At 37.9% G+C, this 18,582-nt stretch overlaps 1 protein-coding gene across 4 annotated transcripts; it reads left to right on the top strand.

Moving 5' to 3' along the window:
- The first annotated feature begins 2,340 nt into the window (after positions 1–2,340).
- c23h1orf87 (chromosome 23 C1orf87 homolog) lies at positions 2,341–17,809 on the top strand. Of its 4 annotated transcripts, none has more exons than XM_073939411.1 (8): positions 2,341–2,549; positions 3,248–3,357; positions 4,725–4,845; positions 6,613–6,741; positions 8,501–8,734; positions 14,034–14,102; positions 14,211–14,355; positions 17,486–17,809. In XM_073939411.1, the coding sequence occupies exons 2-8, from the start codon at positions 3,257–3,259 to the stop codon at positions 17,644–17,646; spliced, it is 960 nt and encodes a 319-aa protein (XP_073795512.1). In that variant the 5' UTR covers positions 2,341–2,549; positions 3,248–3,256; the 3' UTR covers positions 17,647–17,809. The 4 variants fall into 4 exon arrangements, with proteins under 4 accessions (XP_073795512.1, XP_073795511.1, XP_009295389.2 ...); XM_073939410.1 differs by having other exon boundaries at positions 4,695–4,845; positions 17,486–17,807; XM_009297114.4 differs by having other exon boundaries at positions 2,377–2,549; positions 4,687–4,845; positions 17,486–17,807.
- Positions 17,810–18,582: the final 773 nt, after the last annotated feature.

Below are 18,582 nucleotides of genomic sequence, written 5' to 3'. Positions count from 1 at the left end.
TATACAGTCATATTGCACTGCTACAAGTGTGATATTGCAATTATACAACAGTTCGACAGCATAATTGTGAATATAAAAAAGAAAATCAAACACTGAGAGTCTCACAAATCCTTTTGTTTGAGGAACTACTCTCTTCAACCATTCATTCACATCTGCAGCTGACGTCAGAACAGCAAAAACTTTTGCTCATTCACCAACATCACTTTAGAGCTAGTGTTTGAATGATTCTCTTGCGTAATGTCTAAAGTGATGACAAAACAGGTCATTTTGCTCACATTTACTCACTTTATAAGGCTGAATTGCATGAAATGCCATCAGTATTTCCCAGTATTTCTCTGTTGCAATCGTGAGATCACAATAATTAACCCATAAAAATCAAATCGAAGCAAACCTACCAGACTACTGTGGTATAAATACAGCACTACAACATGCAAAAGACAGAGACTGACTTAAATGGTCACTTACCTGTTCTGTAATGATTTGATCAGCTAATTTTTAAATGAAAATAATGCTATTTCAAGTTTTTCTTCCCTAAAGACTTATTATGCAGTCTCTGTCACCATCTTGTAGTGGTATGTTGACCGTCTTTGCTCTGCTCAGGCTGATAGCTGCTAACTGGAATTATAAATAATTAAAATAGGCACTATTCTTATAAATAAACTGCATTGATGCAATCTAAACAACTACATTCTTGCCTAAAAAGCCTCAAAAGTACATTCTGTTGTCCAACAGCAGCAATATTTGTCAAACTGCTGTAAGTTGTTTAGTCCCTCTTTAGTCCTAGTGTGGGCTTAGTAATACACAAGAAGGTGAAGAGGCTGTACGAGTGCTGATATTGCTTTAATATCTCACGACTACAATTAGTTATACTGTTGTATAAATAAATAAATTATATATATATATATATATATATATATATATATATATATATATATATATATATATATATATATATATATATATTTATATTTACTAGTGGTGGGCCGTTATCAGCGTTAACACAAGACTCTTATCGCACGCAAAAAAAAAATATATTGCCGTTAATCTATTTTCAAAGTTGGGTTGGGAGCTGGGTCTATTCTACGCAAGCTATGATGACTTGACCTTGATATTATAGCGCGGATGTACACCTGGCCGGTGAGCCGTCTGACAAAAAAGTGCCCTTCTTAATCAAATCAGCAGGATGCCTGAATTTAACTGCAGTTCGGCAGTTTCACTTTAACTCATGAACATTTCAGTCATGAACTCGTAACAAACTGGGGTATTAGACGCAAATAAGGAGTAAGGACTGGTGAGAGTGTTGGGGAATTTAATAATGCACGCCAAATGGAAAGAAAAAAAAATTCTGTATTGTGTGTGTTTGTGCGGTCCTTTAGTGACAGCCGTGTGTGTGAATCTTGTCTAAAAATATGCCGAAAAGTCCTACATGATGGTAATAGTTTGATTGCTGTGTTTACTTCAATAATGCCACTAATATCTGCATACTCCACATGTCTTAATTCCATTTCTGTTTAGTTCAGTTATGACTTTAGTAGCACACATATTCTGAATGCCTTCGGCAGAATTCAAATGAGCCATTTTAAAGAAGATTAATTCCAAGATTACAGTGAGATTAATCTAGATTAAAAATAAAATAATATATGCCCACCTATAATATATATATATATTTTTTTTTTTCCAGTGTTGGGTTGTGGCGGAAAGGGCATCCGCTTTGTAAAACACTGCTGGATAAGTTGGCGGTTTATTCCGCTAATAGCAGATTAATAAAGTGACTAAGCCGAAAAGAAAATGAATGAATGAATATTGATTTTATAATTAAATTAATAATTAAATAATTATTATTTTAATTATATTAAATTATATTTAACTATATTTATTTATTTTTTCATTATAGTTCAAAGCTCTACTCGTGCGTGGCAAGTAAAAAATACCTAAAAAATATTAGTATAATTACACAGCAGATAAAGTACAAGATAAATAATGAAATATATAATTAATGAAAAGATAATTAAATTTTTGTTTTATTATTTACAACAATTTTATGTCAGGATTATTATTCAACAAAATATATGTATTTAAATGAAATTACACTAAACTAAATGTCACCTACCAGGCTACAGGGCAGAATATAATTAAATAGCAAAGAGTAAAATACTTTTTGCTGTAAATGTTTGATTTTGTTGTGGTGCAAAGCTCAAATGGTGCAATTATATAAATATAAAATGTTACTTAGAGCTAAAAAAATAAATAAATAAAAGGTTTTTAGTCTTTTAAAAGCCATTTACTTTATCATTGTGCAGTCAGGCAGAGGCGTACAGTAATAAATCACTCTTATCTGTATATGCACTGGAAGCGGCTGTGACCGGCCGGGTCGCCATGGCACAGCTCACATTACCCTGGAGCCCACAGGACCCAAGAGAGAACAGGCACTGCTCCTATTTGAGGATCCTCTGCTCTGAGCTTCACCCGTGCTTGTATCTGAAACACAAATCAGCTGCGTTCGTAAAACTGTGCTTTTCTACAGACCTGGAGGAGATTTAGTGAAACAGGTGGGTGTGTTTCCTCCTGCTTTTATTAGATTTGTACATAAATGTGACGTCTATGACATTGATAGGTTTGGAATCTTTAAAGGTCCCCTGAAGTGCCTTGAAATATACAGCTTTGTCCAGTGTGTGACGTAATTAAAAATAAACATGAAGACAGGACTGGGCATCTTAGGTAGCTTCACCCCCTTTTAAAAACAGCAAATAGCATGTTGTTTATATTGCCAGTCAGGAATTAAAATTAACACAACCAGATATTATTATTATTATTATTAATATTATTAAACGTATCAAACCAGTTATTAATTTCTTATACATTAGGCAAACCATCTGTGTAAACATTGGATAACGTGTTAACAAATGACTGATTTCAGTTGCGTCTTTTAGGGGGTGTGGCTTTAGGTAATAGAGAGCATTTAATTGGTCAGAACATCTGATTGGAAGCTAAAGTGCGCAGTGATGTCATAAATATTCTTGAATTGTTTTTTAGAAACTGCATGTTTTAAATACTTAAATCTTTGAAAATGCTAATTTTGCTTTTGTTTTGAAGTATATTAGCTTAAACATTAGTATAATGTTACTAACATTGATTTTGGTTTCAGGGGAGCTTTAAGCATAAAGAAAAGTGCAGTAAATATACACGTTTTTAAATGTGTAAATGTTTTTCATGGCCAATATATGCATATGTCTGTGTGTATTTATAGTCACTCATCATGGACGGATGGAGAACCACAGAGAACAGCATCAAACCTCAGCTGGTGGTGAAGATTGTTGGTGGAAAGCATATTAAATATTTTATTGATGGGTCCAAAAGGTACACGTATTCCTCAAAGGGAAAACACATATTTGTTTCATATAACTTCATGTTCATAAAAGGATAAACAGTTAAAGTCAAAATTATTCACCTTCCTGAGAATGTTTTTTTCCTTCTTAAACATTTCCCAAATGATGTTTAGCAGAGGAAGCATTTTTTAACAGTATTTCCTATATTTGTTTTTTATTCTGGAGAAAGTCTTATTGTTTTATTTTGGCTAGAATAAATGAAGCATTTATTATTATTATTTAAAATCATTTTAAGGTCAATATTTTTTGCCCCTTTAAGCAATATTTTTATATTGTCTACAGAACAAACCATTGTTATACAAAACTTGCCTCATACCTTGACTTTGTCTTAATTAACCGAGTTGAGCAACCCGGGGTCATTGTGGAAACGTAGCCCCGTGGTTGTTTCTGGAGACCGCGAAATACGTCCCGGGAGGTACGTATTCGAGCAGTTTTTGTTTTCGCGAGAGGCCGCTGAGCGCGCTTTTTCGCGTCTAGGATGCCTCTTGGGAGCGCACGCCGTTCACGCCCGCGCTGTTCTCACGTAAAACTGTGGAGTTTCATCCTCGTCCTCCTTCCCTAAACCCAAGCAACGATTTGCAAAAGCCGTCCAGAAAAAAAGCCCTCATCCGATTTTGACAGCGTTTTTGGATCTCGCCCCGTCGCGAACTCATTCGCTTTTATTTTTTTTGGATTCTGCTTTTCATCTTACCTGATTTCAGGAAACCGCTCTTCTTCCGACTCGATCCTGGTCATCGCCGCGGCCGGCTCCTCCGGGCCTCCGCTCCGCCGACGTAACGCTGCGAGCTGAACGGACAAACTGGTTGAAGCGGGAAAGCCCTCCACACGGAGGCGAGCCGACAAGCGCAAAGAGGAGGGGCGGAGCGTCGTCACACTGCCCCACAGCGTTCGCTCGATAAAAAAAGAAAAAAAAAAAACGCGCAAATACGTACCTCCAGCCACGTAAATCATGGTCTCCAGAAACGTCCGTGGGGCTACGTTTCCAGAATGAGCTTGGGTTGGAGTTAAGCCTTTAAATTTCACTTTAAGCTGTATAGAAGTGTCTTGAAAAATATCTAGTTAAATATTTTTACGGTCATCATGTCAAGATAACATAAATCAGTTATTATAAATTAGTTATTGAAACTATTATGTTTAGAAATTAGTTAAAAATTCTTTCTGTAAAACAGAAATTGGGGGAAAATATAGAGGAGGACTAATAATTCTGACTTCAACTGTAAATGCATAAATAATAGTTGCAAACAAAAAGAGCTGTACCCAAACACAAATATATAAACCATAAGTATGTTGTCTGGAACAGTTATATAGTCCCATAGATCATCTCGAAATAATCAACAGCTCAGAAGACAGAAACAATTCATCGAACAAAGTCACGGATGAAGATTTGAGCAGAAAATCCCCTTCTTATGACCTGAGACCAGCTGAGCACAAAGATAACCTGTTAGATGCTCTCCAACAGGTACGGAAACACCAACCTTTTTATGCAATTCTGATTTTGCCTCACACAGTTAAGTGGGCTTGAAAAACCACCTGTAGAAAACACACTCTTTCATCTCTCTGACACTTAACCCTCGCACCAGTTTTTAAACATTTGCACCAGACACTTTTCTTATAATCACTCCATGCTAAAGTGTGTTATTTCCAATGGACGTGCACGGATTGTGTCCCACTTTTTTTTTGATGGCCTGTGTTGAATTTAAATTCTCATTAGATTATAAGTAGACTATTAGATGGGGTTAGGGTTAGTGTACGTTGACGTACTTACAAAGTTTCTTATAGTCAGTTAAATGTCTGTCAAAGGAACAGTATCAGCAGATATTTAGCAGACAGTCAACTAATACTCAAATGGACCATCAAAATAACAAAAACAGTTATTTCCTTGACACATTGCTGCAATGTTTCAAAAAGCTAAAAAGCAAGCACAGGCTCATTGAGAAAACATACCCCTGTATACATATCTGGAGAGCTCGAATTATGTAGCCAGAGCTACAAAGTATTTAAAACGAATGCTACAAGGTGGTATGACATCACAGACAGCTTCTCTTTCTTTTCGAGCTACCAGCTGACCGCTTAGCTCTGTATGGAAGGCAAAAAATATAATAAACAGGTAATTAATAGGGTGAGAATGTGGTAAGATTTGAAGAAATGGTAAAAAAAAAAAAAAAAAAAAACATACGAGGGCTTTTCTTTTTCTGGATTGCCTTTTAAAATTGTTGGTTGGGTTTAGGGAAGAAAAAGAGTGGGGGGGTATGGGGGGGTTGGGGGTCAGTCAGTCATTTAACAGCAATTTCTGGTGGATTTATATGAGAACAGCAGGAGCAAATGGCACTCATGAAAAAAATTTGAGATCTGAAAAAGCATACACAGTGACCTCTGGTGAAAAAAAAAAGTACCTTCTGGAATGTATTTCACATCATCCAGAAATGTATATAGGGGTACGTATCCATAATGATTCATTCATTCATTTTCTTTTCGGCTTAGTCCCTTTATTAATCTGCGATCACCACAGCGAAATGAACCGCCAACTTATCCAGCATATGTTTTACACAGCGAATGCCCTTCCAGCTGCAACACATCACTGGGAAACATCCATACACACTCATTCACACTCATACACTATGGCCAATTTTAGCAAACCCAGTTCACCTACCCTACATGTCTTTGGACTGTGGGGGAAATTGGAGAACCTGGAGGAAACCCAAGCAAACACGGGGAATACTTGCAAACTCCACACAGAAATGCCAACTGACTCAGCTAAGGCTTGAACCACGTCATCATCCATGATGATCTTGAATTTAAATAATTTCCAAGTGAAAATGATGCAGGATAAAGCAAAGGAATTTCTTTTTTACAATGAAAAAAGCAAGGGACTAAGAACTGAGCCTTGAGGTAACCCACAGTCTACTTTTGATCAATATGAAGATTCTTCATTTACTGATACAAATCAATAACAGAACAAATGTATGTGTGTATTTTTAAAATGAAAGCACAATAGTGTTAATGGCATCTTAAATAATGACTAACCCTAACCCTAACACTCAGCAGTGTGTGATTGCCATTGGCCATTTTTCAAATCAGTTTCTAAAACCTAGCACGTATCGTTTGAAATAACTGCGCTGTCCATGGTGCTGAAACCCCTACTAGAGTTTACTAGACGAATAAACACTTTCATAGTTTGAAGCTCATGCAAAAGACAGCAGGATGCTAATATTTGGTAATGTTCCAGTTTCCAGACAGACGGTGTGTGACGGCACCATGCGGAGACCGATCACAATCATACATATATCCGAAATCCACAACCAACCCAAGCTCCTCGAAACAACTCCTGCAAAATCCTCATTTTACAGAGGAACAGGTGAGATTTCATGTTCACAGTGACTCTAAATCGAGTTTGAGGTATAGCTTATATTGTTATTTATATTTATGTTTTCAATTATGCAAACACTTAAAGCAACACTCCACCATTTTTGAAAAAAACGCTCATTTTACAAGTCTCCTAGAGTTAAACAGCTGACTTTTTGAGTACATTCAGCTGATTTATTGAGTAAATAACTGCCAGGTGAAATTGATGCAGGATTAAGCAAAGGACTTTCTTTTTATAATGCAAAAAGCAAGGGATTGAGAACCGAGCCCGAGTACCCCAGTCTACTTTTGATCAATATGATGATTCTTCATTTATTGATACAAATCAATAACACAACAAAATGTTAACATAGGCTCATTCTGAAAACGAAGCCCTATAAACATTTCTAGAGATTGCCAATTGTACACTGTTGGACATTTCAAAGGGTTTTTACAGTAACTTACTGGCAACAGTGTTGCCAGTAAGTTACTGTATTTGAGATTTACAGTATACAATCGTAAATCAGTTTACAGCATGTTATCGTAGTGTCTGAAAATGGTTAGTTACTGTAAAAACTAATTTAACAGTTAACGACTGTAAACCTTTTAGTTTTGTCCTAAATATTTTATTATATAATTTTATTATTATTATTTTAGTACTATTGACATAAAAAGACACGATTACAAAATAAACACTCTTTATTTAACACATTGGAGATGCTTAAAACATTTAAGAAAAATGTGTAAAAATATTACACTTCAATCATTCAAATTATCTTATTTTAGGGAGAAAAAACATTGAAAACGACAAAGCATATATATACACAAAGCAACTATAGCTAACGTTACCATTTCAAGATCGCTTCAGACAATGTCGCCAAGCAAATGCTAACCAAGTTACAGAAGTGCTCAAATCAACGTCGAGTGTTGTCTGCACAGACAGACGCGTTTTTACCTGGATTATTTGTTGGTCTTTCATTCGTATTCTTCTTCTTAAAATTGTCAATGGAATAGAATAAAGTCAACTGTTTAGTTCTAGGAAATAAGCCTTTTTCAAAAAAAAGTTATTTTGAAGGATTAGTTCAAATATTTATTTAATAAAAAAACTAATATTTGTTAAAAATTATGATTTATAATGTATTTAAAATAACTGTTTTCTGTTGGAATACACAGAGTAATGGTAATGATAATGGTAATGGTATGCCTTCTTTCGTTTAAACGCAATTGGAGAAGTATTAAATAATATCATGAAACACAAATAACATATAATATTTTCAATTCATTGTAAAAGACCTCCTCTTAACAATATGGATGTATTCATTATTTTGTTTTTGGTCAGTTTAATGCATCAATACTAAAGAAAAGCAATAATTTGTTGTCATTGAACAGTAGTGTATTTAAAAAAGTGACAAAGTAATTTTAATTCTTGCAGTTTAACCGATTATTAGCGCCTTTATGCGATATATATTTTCAATTTTCCACGGAACAAACCACTGTTATACAGTGACTTGCCTAATTACCATAATTTTACCCTAATTAACCTAGTTCAGCCTTTAAATGTCACTTTAAGCTGAATACTAGTATCCTGAAAAATATCTAGTAAAATATTATTTACTGTCATCATGGCAAAAAATCTGTTATTAAAAATGAGTTATTAAAACTATTATGCTTAGAAATCTTCTCTATGTTGAACAGAAATTGGGGAAAAATATACAGGGGGGGCTAATGATTCAAGAAAGCTAATGATTCTGACTTCAAACTGACCTGTGCAGAGTGAGGATCCGCAGCACGGCCTCCTCACGTGTCTCTCAGAGGAACTGCAGGATTTGGAGCAAAACAAACTGGAGCTGATGGAGCAGGAAGTGACATCACTGGACTCGTCGGGATCAGGACTCCTCCATCAGTCTGAGCTAATGTTTCTGCTGCTGAAACTAAAGGTCCCGGTGAAGCTCAGAACACTGGCATGTGTGATCAGAAAATTCAGTGACACCACTGATCCACTGCAGGTCCTGCACATCACAACCGCTGATCGTCACAGAACATACACTGCAAAAAGCAAACAAAACAACAATCTTACTTAGAGTTTTGATCTTGTTTTAGTCCACATATCTAAAAACTCTTAAAACAAGCAGCATTTTCTAAACTGTAAAGGACAAAACTATTGCAGTTTTACAATTTTTTACTTTTTTATTTACAGTATTTTCCGCACTATAAGGCGCACCTAAAAGCCTTAAATTTTGTCATAAAACGGCCGTGCGCCTAATAATCCGGTGCGCCTTATGTGTGCACGGAGTTCAAAAATCTGTAAAAATGTTGTTGTGTGATTTCGGAAAGCGCTCCGCTTGATTGGCTGTCGGAGCATTTCCCGCCGACACAGGGACGTAAAACGTACACTCCGTATGCAGCAGCAATAAACCAATCAAAACTACATATGTTTGTCTAATGATCCCCGAAAATGGCACCAATGAAGAGACATGCTTACGAGGCACAATTCAAACTAAATGCTATTAGTTACGCGGTTGTAAATGGGAATAGAGCCGCTGCGAAACAATTCCAAATGAATGAATCTATGGTTTGGAAGTGGAGGAAACAAGAAAATGAACTGCGCCAAGTTAAGAAGACGAAACAGAGTTTCCGCGGGAAGAAAGCAAGGTGGCCACAGTTAGAAGACCAACTTAAGCAATTGATTGAGCAGAGAACAGCCGGAAGAAGTGTCTCTACAGTCACCATTCGACTGAGGGCAACAAAGATAGCACAAGACATGGGGATCGAACACTTTCAAGGAGGCCCGTCTTGGTGCTTTCGTTTCATGAAAAGGCGCCATCTCTCTATCCGCGCACGGACTACCGTGGCGCAACAACTGCCAGCGGATTACAAAGAAAAGCTGAACATCTTCCGCACTTACTGCAGTAACAAGATTACCGACATAAACATCCAGCCCAAACACATCAATACACGCGGTCTCATCAATTGCGCGGTCTCAATACACACCACGTGCCATGAGAAGTCGGCTTTCACTGTTGTTCTTGGTTGCCATGGTGATGGACAGAAACTACCACCTATGGTAATTTTTAAGAGGAAGACACAGCCAAAAGAAAAGTTTCCAGCTGGAGTCATCATTAAGGCCAATCAAAAGGGGTGGATGGATGAGGAAAAAATGAATGAGTGGCTGAGAGAGGTGTACGTAAAGAGACTGGATGGTTTTTTCCACACATCACCGTCCCTGTTGATCTGCGACTCCATGCGCGCCCATCTTACCGCTACTGTGAAAAACCAAGTGAAGCAAATGAATTCGGAGCTTGCTGTCATTCCGGGAGGACTAACAGAAGAACTCCAACCGCTGGATATTGGTGTAAACAGGGCGTTTAAAGTGAAGTTGCGAGCTGCGTGGGAGCAATGGATGACAGACGGCGAACACTCTTTTACTAAGACTGGTAGGCAGCGCCGGGCGAGTTACGCCACCATATGTGAATGGAATGTGGATGCCTGGGCTAAGGTGTCTGCTTTAACTGTTGTCCGAGCTTTCGCAAAAGCCGGCATCATTGCTGAACAGCCACCCGGCAATGAGACTGACTCCGACAATGATGAGAGAGAACCCGGCGTGTTTGATGACGAAACTGCCCAGCTGTTCAATTCAGACATAGAAGATGAGGACTTTGATGGATTTGTGAGAGAAGACTGATTTAAAAAAATAATGTGAGTGTATTGTTAAATAGTACAATAAAGTTCAACTAAACTATGTTAACTGTTTTGCTTTCATTACCTTTATTTTGCAGACAGTGTATTTTAGCGTGCGCCTTATAATACGGTGCGCCTTATGTATGGGTTAAGTACAGAAATAGACCCCGTAATTGAGACTGTGTCTTATAATCCGGTGCGCTTTATAGTGCGGAAAATACGGTATCTCAACCCACATCCATAGAGTAACTTACTTAACTATAAATTCATTCATCCACTTTCATCCGCTTTTTCTGGGGCCGGGTCGTGGGGGCAGCAGTCTCAAAAGAGAGCCTCAGACTTCCCTCTCCCCAGACACTTTCTACAGCTCTTCCGGGCGGATCCCGAGGCGTTTCCAGCCCAGGCGGGAGACATAGTCCTTCCTGCATGTCCTGGGTCTTCCTTGAGGCCTGGTGGGACATGCCTGGAACACCTTCCTAGGCATCCAGGAGGCATCCGAAACAGATGCCCGAGCCACCTCAGCTGACTTCTCTCGATGTGGAGGAGCAGCAGCTCTGAGTTCCTCCCGGGTGACAGAGCTCCTCACCCTTTCCATAAGAGTGCGCCCTGCCATCCTGCAAAGGAAACTCATTTCGGCCGCTTGTATCCGAGATCTTGTCCTTTCAGTCATGACCCAAAGCTCATGACCATAGGTGAGAGTAGAAACATAGATTGACCGGTAAATCGAGAGCTTTGCCTTTTGGCTCTGCTCCTTATTTACCATGGACTACTACATCAACCGCATTACTGTTGCCCCTGCACTGATCCCCCTGTGAATCTCACATTCCCTCCTTCCCTCACTCATGAAGAAAACCCCAAGATACTTGAACTGGGGTAAAGACTTTCCTCCAACCTATAGATGGATAATATATAAATATTATGTTAAAACTTTCATAAATTTTAAACTTAAAAGAAAATTGATTGAAACCTGATTAACTTATTGAAATAAGTGTCATTGCTGTCATGACTTAATCTTGTACAGTGTAGACAAATAAAAAAACTGTTTTGTTTTCAGGAATAATAAGTCAAAATGAAATGAGTTTTTCCTTAAAACAAGCTGAATATTCTGCCAGCGGGGTGAGAAATATAAACTTATTTAAAAACAAAAACAATATATTTTTCTTACCTTACTGGCAGATTATTTTGTTTTCTTTAAGTAAAAACAATTGATAACACTTTATAAAAACTACACACTATGAATAATCGATTAAGCATAAGCAAATAGTGAATTAATTATCTGTTAAGCATTAACTCTACAATAAACGTTAGTAAGCAGTTTATAACTGCTGCTATAAATGCTGTATTCTTGACATAACCACGTGTGTAATGTACTTAATAATTGTACCTGCATAATTTGTGAGTAATTTATTATTTTTTTAAATTAAAATGAAACAATATTTTTTTTACCTATTTTTCTTCCTCCATGCAGTGAAGCCACAGCTATATAGTCTGGTACTGACACGTTGTGGCCAATCGCCAATACACAATGTATGGCTCCTACATACACCATGGACAATTTAGCTTACCCAATTCCCCTATAGCGCATGTGTTTGGACTGTGGGGGAAACCGCAGCACCCAGAGGGTACCCACGCCAACACGGGGAGAGCATGCAAACTCCACAGAAATGCCAACTGACCCAGCCTAGGCTTGAACCAGCGACCTTCTTTCTGTGAGGCGACCACTCTGCTTAATATTCACAAATATTGTCCTACCCTAACAAACCATACATAAATCAAACATTTTTATTTATTTGGCTTTCAGATGATCTATAAATGTCAATTTAAAAGATATATGCAAAGTTAAATGCAAATTCTTATTTTAAACTCATGTCACACCACATGCCACAGATGTTTATCACAATAATCTTTGATTTTAATTCATTAATCATTGTTAAAAAAAAAAAATATATATATAAATATATATATATATATATATATATATATATATATATATATATATATATATATATATATATATATATATATATATATATATATATATTAGGGATGTAACAATATTGTAAATACCATCATACCTCAATAGTAATTTTTTTCAATATGACCGCAGGCGCATGACTCAATAAAACTATATTTCTGAGAAAAATTTGCTCAGGCGAATGAAGCGAACGGGAGGTAGCGGGAACTACAATTCCCATCAGCCCAGGCGTGGCCATCATCCTTTGCGGTCTGTTGTCACTACAGATCCAGTAATGCGGAAATGGAGTGTGTTGCTAGTAGCGAAGAAAAAGAGCTGGAAATGATCGAACCTAAAGCGGGTTTTAAATCATATGTGTGGAAGCATTTCGGTTTCTTTCTAAAAAGATACAAAAAAGGAGAAAAGGTGACAGACAAAGAAAAAAACAGTATGCAGGCACTGCCAGACTGTGGTGAAATATAAGTCGATGAATACGACTAATAACCGTCATGGGGACTGCAGAACACAGCACACTTGTTAGATTGATGCAGACATTGACTTGTACCGCAAAGAGACCTCTATCTCACTCATGGCTTGTCCTCTCAAGTGGTGGAAAGACAATGCACAACGTTACCCACTGCTGTCAACCTTGGCTAAATCATATCTCTCTGTCCCAGAAACCTCAGTCACAAATGAGAGGGTTTTTTTTTCTGTTGCAGGGAACATGCCCAGAGATCCCAGCTTTTACCAGATTATAGTTATATGATAATTTTCCTTAAAAAGTCCATCTCTATCTAAATGTAGAATGTGATGAGTTTTCAACAATACTAAATTGAAACCTTATTTTTTTATGGTTTAATAGTTTTTTGTTATTAAAATTTAAAAGTTGAAGTTCCTGTTTCGAAACTTACAGACAGATGGCTAATTTGTATGTCATTGATATGTTCAGTGCTAAGGTAAATAAACACTTTTGGCACTTTTTTCGAGTATTTTCATTAGTTTTGTTTTTCCTGTAAATTATTCAATAAATACCGTACCGTGCCATTCATACCGAGGTATTACCGTACCGTGAAATTCTGATACAGTTACATCCCTAATATATATATATATATATATATATATATATATATATATATATATATATATATATATATATATATATATATATATATATATATATATATCCCTCATTCCAGAATTGTGGGTACATTTCAGGCGTTTTCCAAGCATTTTCCTTGGAATGATACATAACAAATGTATAATTTAGAATAAACAGATTTTTAAATGCAAAATATGCTTTAATATGACAGAAACAATTGATTATGTTACTAAATGTTGCTTAACTTATTTTTGTTGTTTAGCTCAACATACTAAAATTAAAACAGACACCGCATGGCGTGTCTAGAGCACAATTTCTTGCATTTTCAACATATTATTGTTTTGAAAAAGTAAAAGAGACATTCCCTGAAATATCACAGTAACAGAGTTGACAATTTATCTATTAATAGTGTATGCTTAATATTTTCTGCAAATTAAAGAGAATAATGACAATATATATGCAGAAAAGTTGTTAAACAAAGTGTTGTTATATAATAATGAGGTTTCCTACAGATAACACTAGCATTAAAATGTCTATTTTTTCAGTATATTTTACTTACCAGACTGCTCTGCAGGTGCACTATAGAGAACTGCTGAAGTTCATCCAGAGAGCAGCACAAGATGACAACCAGCCAAGTGTTGAGGTCTGTCCATAAGCCTGATTGAAATACCAAAAATCCATTTTACACAATCCGCAGCTTTCTGAAACATAAAACAGAATGTGCTTTTTGATGTGCATTTCTGAACGACAGGCAGAGATCTGCAATGCATCGGTGGCAGATACTGACCTGGAATCAGTGAGTGTCAGGAGTGAAAATGCAGAAAATGGGGAAACGTGGCTTCAGCGGTTCCAGAAGATGGAGATGGCCTTACGCATGTGTGACACTAAAAATACAGGTAGAAAACATTAGAGAAAAACAGTGTGTCTGGTTTGAAGATGTTAATAATATTAATAATTCTTTACATTTATACAGCGCTTTTTATGAGCACTCTAAGTACTTTACACACATAGGGGGGAATCTCCTTATTCACCACCAGTGTGCAGCATCCACCTGGATGACGCAACGGCAGCCATTTTGCATTGGAATGCACAGCACACACCAGCTGATTGGTGGAGAGGAGACGATGAAGCCACTTATGATAAGGGGAGGGTTAGAAGGCCATGATGGACAGAGGCAAGTGGGCAAATTTGCTGAGTCAGGACCTCGGTTTAACGTCTCATCCGAATAATGGTTCTCACTGAGCAGTATAGACTCTCTGTCACTATGCTGGGGCATTAGGACTCACACAGACCACAGATTGGGCGCCCCCTGCTGGCCTCACTAACACCACTTCCGGCAGCAACCTAGCTATCCCATGTGGTCTCCCATCCAGGTACTGACCTGGCGCAGTCCTGCTAAGCTTCAGTGGGCGACCATGTGAGAGTTGCAGAGAGCTCAACATGCAAAAGCCATGTAAGAGTTACAGAGTGCATGATTATATTATGCACTTTTGAAGATGAAATATCCAATGTCTTCCTATCTTACTTTGAGAAACCATGTTTTTAAAACATTTCAATAATTTTCTTACGTTTTTATTAGCAAACTGGCAATCCTTAGCCCATCTTTGCTCCTGAACGACTAGATCTTTCTTGAATGCTGTTTCTGTACCAAATAATAATTACAATCACCTGTTGACATCACCTGTTTCAAATTCCATAATTTAACCAATTTACCTGATTACTAGCCTGAACTACTCCTGTCCCAACTATGTTTGGAATGTGTTGCAGGTCTGAATGACATGAAAGCATGTGTGTTTACAAATCAAATGATTTTTACCAAACAAAACAAGAAATATTTTGTGTTCATATTGTCTGCAATGAAATACAAGTCAAGGTAAATTAGGAAATTTCCTCTTTTATTTGCGTTTTTCATACTGTCCCAGCTTTTTCTGATTTGGGGTTGTATGAACCATTCACATGGAGAAACGGATTTAGGATCTACTTCAGTTGAAAGCCCTCATGGTTCAGAACCCACAGACATTCTTGCAGTTTACCAGTGTAATGTGCATTCCCTACTGAAAAAAAAAAACAGCTTAAACCAGCCTAGGCTGGTTGGCTGGTTTTAGCTGGTCGACCAGGCTGGTTTTAGAGGGGTTTTGGCCACTTCCAGGCTGGTTTCCAGCCATTTTCTGCCTGGGCTTAGCTGGTCAGGCTGGGAGATGACTAGCCAAAACCAGCTATGTCCAGCTTAAACCAGGCTGGTCAAGCTGGTTTTAGCTGGATTTACCTGGTCAGTTTCCAGGAGATGGAAATGGCTGGAAACCAGCCTGGAAAAGGCCAAAACCCCTCTAAAACCAGCCTGGTTGACCAGCTAAAACCAGCCAACCAGCCTAGGCTGGTTTAAGCTGGATTTTTCTGCAGGGTTTATATAGTGCATTTATTGTGTATGTCCATACACCCAAAGCGCTTCACAGTCATGAGGAGGGGGGAATGTGGGGTGGGGTACACTACCTTAATGTACAAGTAGCTTAGTTTTAGCTACTTGTACATTAAGGTAGTGTTTAGAAATCAAAACAAACAAAAACAAAACACCAGAACTTGACAAAAAGGAACAAACACCTACTGCCAGCTAGCGTTTCGGAAGTAACAGCGCGCAGAAGTATAAATGCACGGCAACACACAAGACATGCGCCATAGGTCACGCCGATCACTCAACGAAAAGTAAAACAAAATATAAAAATTTGGTACATACTTTCTGTATTTTCTTCGCTTGAACTGACCCGATCTAATCCTGTTTATATGAATTAAACCTGCTTCCGACCAGGTTTGAGCTAGCAGAACTGTTGCTATGTAAAACAACTCTCGGATCAGCTTTGAAGAACGAAACGATCCTGGATCATGTCAAATCGTGAATAATCAAATCCAGTTAACTAAGTAATCCACGTACGAAGAACAGACCCTGGCAAAGAAACTCGACACAAAGGAACATAAACACCTACTGCCAGCTAGCATTTCGGAAGTAACAGCGCGCAGAAGTCTAAATGCACGGCAACACACAAGACATGCGCCATAGGTCACGCCAATCACTCAACGAAATGTATAAACCAGGCTTTACTCTTTACGAGAAGTGCCATGAGATTTTTAATGACCACAGAGAGTCAGGATCTACGTTTAATGTCTCATCCGAAAGATGGCGCTCACTGACAGTATGGTGTCCCCTTCCACTATACTGGGGCATTAGAACTCACACAAACTGCAGGTCATCAGATCATTCAGGGGTGTTCAGCAAATTAGCATCCACCCAACTATCTCCCCATCATCCATGGAACGGCAGGCTAAATCTGCTACCTGGTGCCACTCTGCACAAAAGGACACGTTTTCCCTTATGCTTTGAAAGATTTCTGATATATGAAGATTAAATTGAATACTGTCCTGATTTGTGATTATCATTAATAAATCTCGAGTTGTTGTGGATGTCCAACTCTTTGCAATCTTTGAGTCTGTGACAGCTTGTTTCAGGCAGTTCAGAATCACTTTTTAATCTCTAAACACTCCATTTATCTGCACTTTAATCTTTAAAACGTTCACGTTCGGATGCATGAACACCTACATTATAAACTGCATGAAAAGTCAATCTATGAAAGCATAACAGGGGCACTTTAAAAAGATTCAGTCGGCAAGGTGGCTCAGTGTTTAGCACTGTCACCTCACAGTAAGAATGTTGTTGGTTCTGGATTGGGTTAGTTGGTATTTCTGTGTGGAGTGGGTTTCCTCCGGGTGCTCCGGTTTCCCCCGCAGTCCAAACATGTTCTCTATGGGAGAATTGGATTAACTAAACTGGCCGTAGTGTATGAGTGTGTGAATGCGAAAGTGTTTGGGTGTTTCCTGGTACTGGGTTGCAGCTGGAAGGGCCTCCACTGCATAAAACATATGCTGGCATAGTTGGCGGTTCATTCTGCTGTGGCGACCTCTGATAAATAAAGGACTAAGCCGAAGGAAAATGAATTCAAAATTCTGTGCCTGAAAAAAATCATCTTTTTCTTTCAGGTTATGTGGACAGAGATCAAGCCAAACGCTTGATACTGAACTACAGCCTCATCTTTGATCTGGATCTGAGTCCTGTGAAGGTCAGCGAAGTCACGCGTAGCACTCAGAGAGAGGGCAGAGTTCACCTCGCCTCAGCTCTGCAGCAGCTGAAGGAGCGATGAACCTCTTTAACCTTTTCTGCAATCTGTTCACAGATGAAAATATTACAGTCATCCACAGTAACCCCTTTGAGAGATATTAAAGTTGTCTTGAAAATCAAATTTGCTCTACTTATTTTGATTTGTATATACTAGTTCTTGTTATAAACAATGTACAGTTGAAGTCAAAGTTGTTAGATCTCCTGTGATTTTTTTTCTTCTTTTTCAAATATATTCTTTTTCATAATTTTCACAGTATTTTTATTTATTTGTTTATTTATTTATTTTTTTTCTCCTAGGGAAAGTCTTATTTGTTTTATTTTGACAAGAGTAAAAGCAGTTCTTTCTTTATTTAAACCCTTTTAAGATCAACATTATTGGCTCTTAAAGATAATTGTGCAAGGATTCTTTATTTATTAATGTGGCTATTCCAGTTTTATGATATAGTATTGTTAGTAGAGGTGTGAACCTACACTGGTCTCATGGTTCGGTTCGTTTATGAATATCATGCCATCGATTCGGTTCAATTCGATATCTCAGTGCATCGATGTTGCTTTCCATACACAGTGTTGTATTTTGGGGGGAGGCTATAACAAGCTGTCTGTATAAACACACACACACATAGACACACAGCACTACACTGTCTTTTATTCACACAGATACACATATAAACATAGACAGATATAAACATAGACAGCACTAAACAAACACACACACGCACACGCTTGCTCGCTCGGGAGCGATATTGTGAGACCGCCCACTGCTGTTAAAATTACACCAACATTACCAACCGCTCCCGCGCTTTATTCGAAAATGTATTCCCGCGCCGCATAAAATTTGGTCAGGTCCCGCGAAAATGCTCAGGTACCGCCGCAGAAATGCAGACCAACATCAAGAAGTATCGTTGTAACAACCGAGAGGAAAAGAGACGGGACGAAAAGTCATGCCAGCAGCTGAGAG

Source organism: Danio rerio, chromosome 23 (assembly GCF_049306965.1).
Source record: "Danio rerio strain Tuebingen ecotype United States chromosome 23, GRCz12tu, whole genome shotgun sequence".
Taxonomy (NCBI): Eukaryota; Metazoa; Chordata; class Actinopteri; order Cypriniformes; family Danionidae; genus Danio; species Danio rerio.
This window is presented reverse-complemented; position numbering and strand designations above follow the sequence as displayed.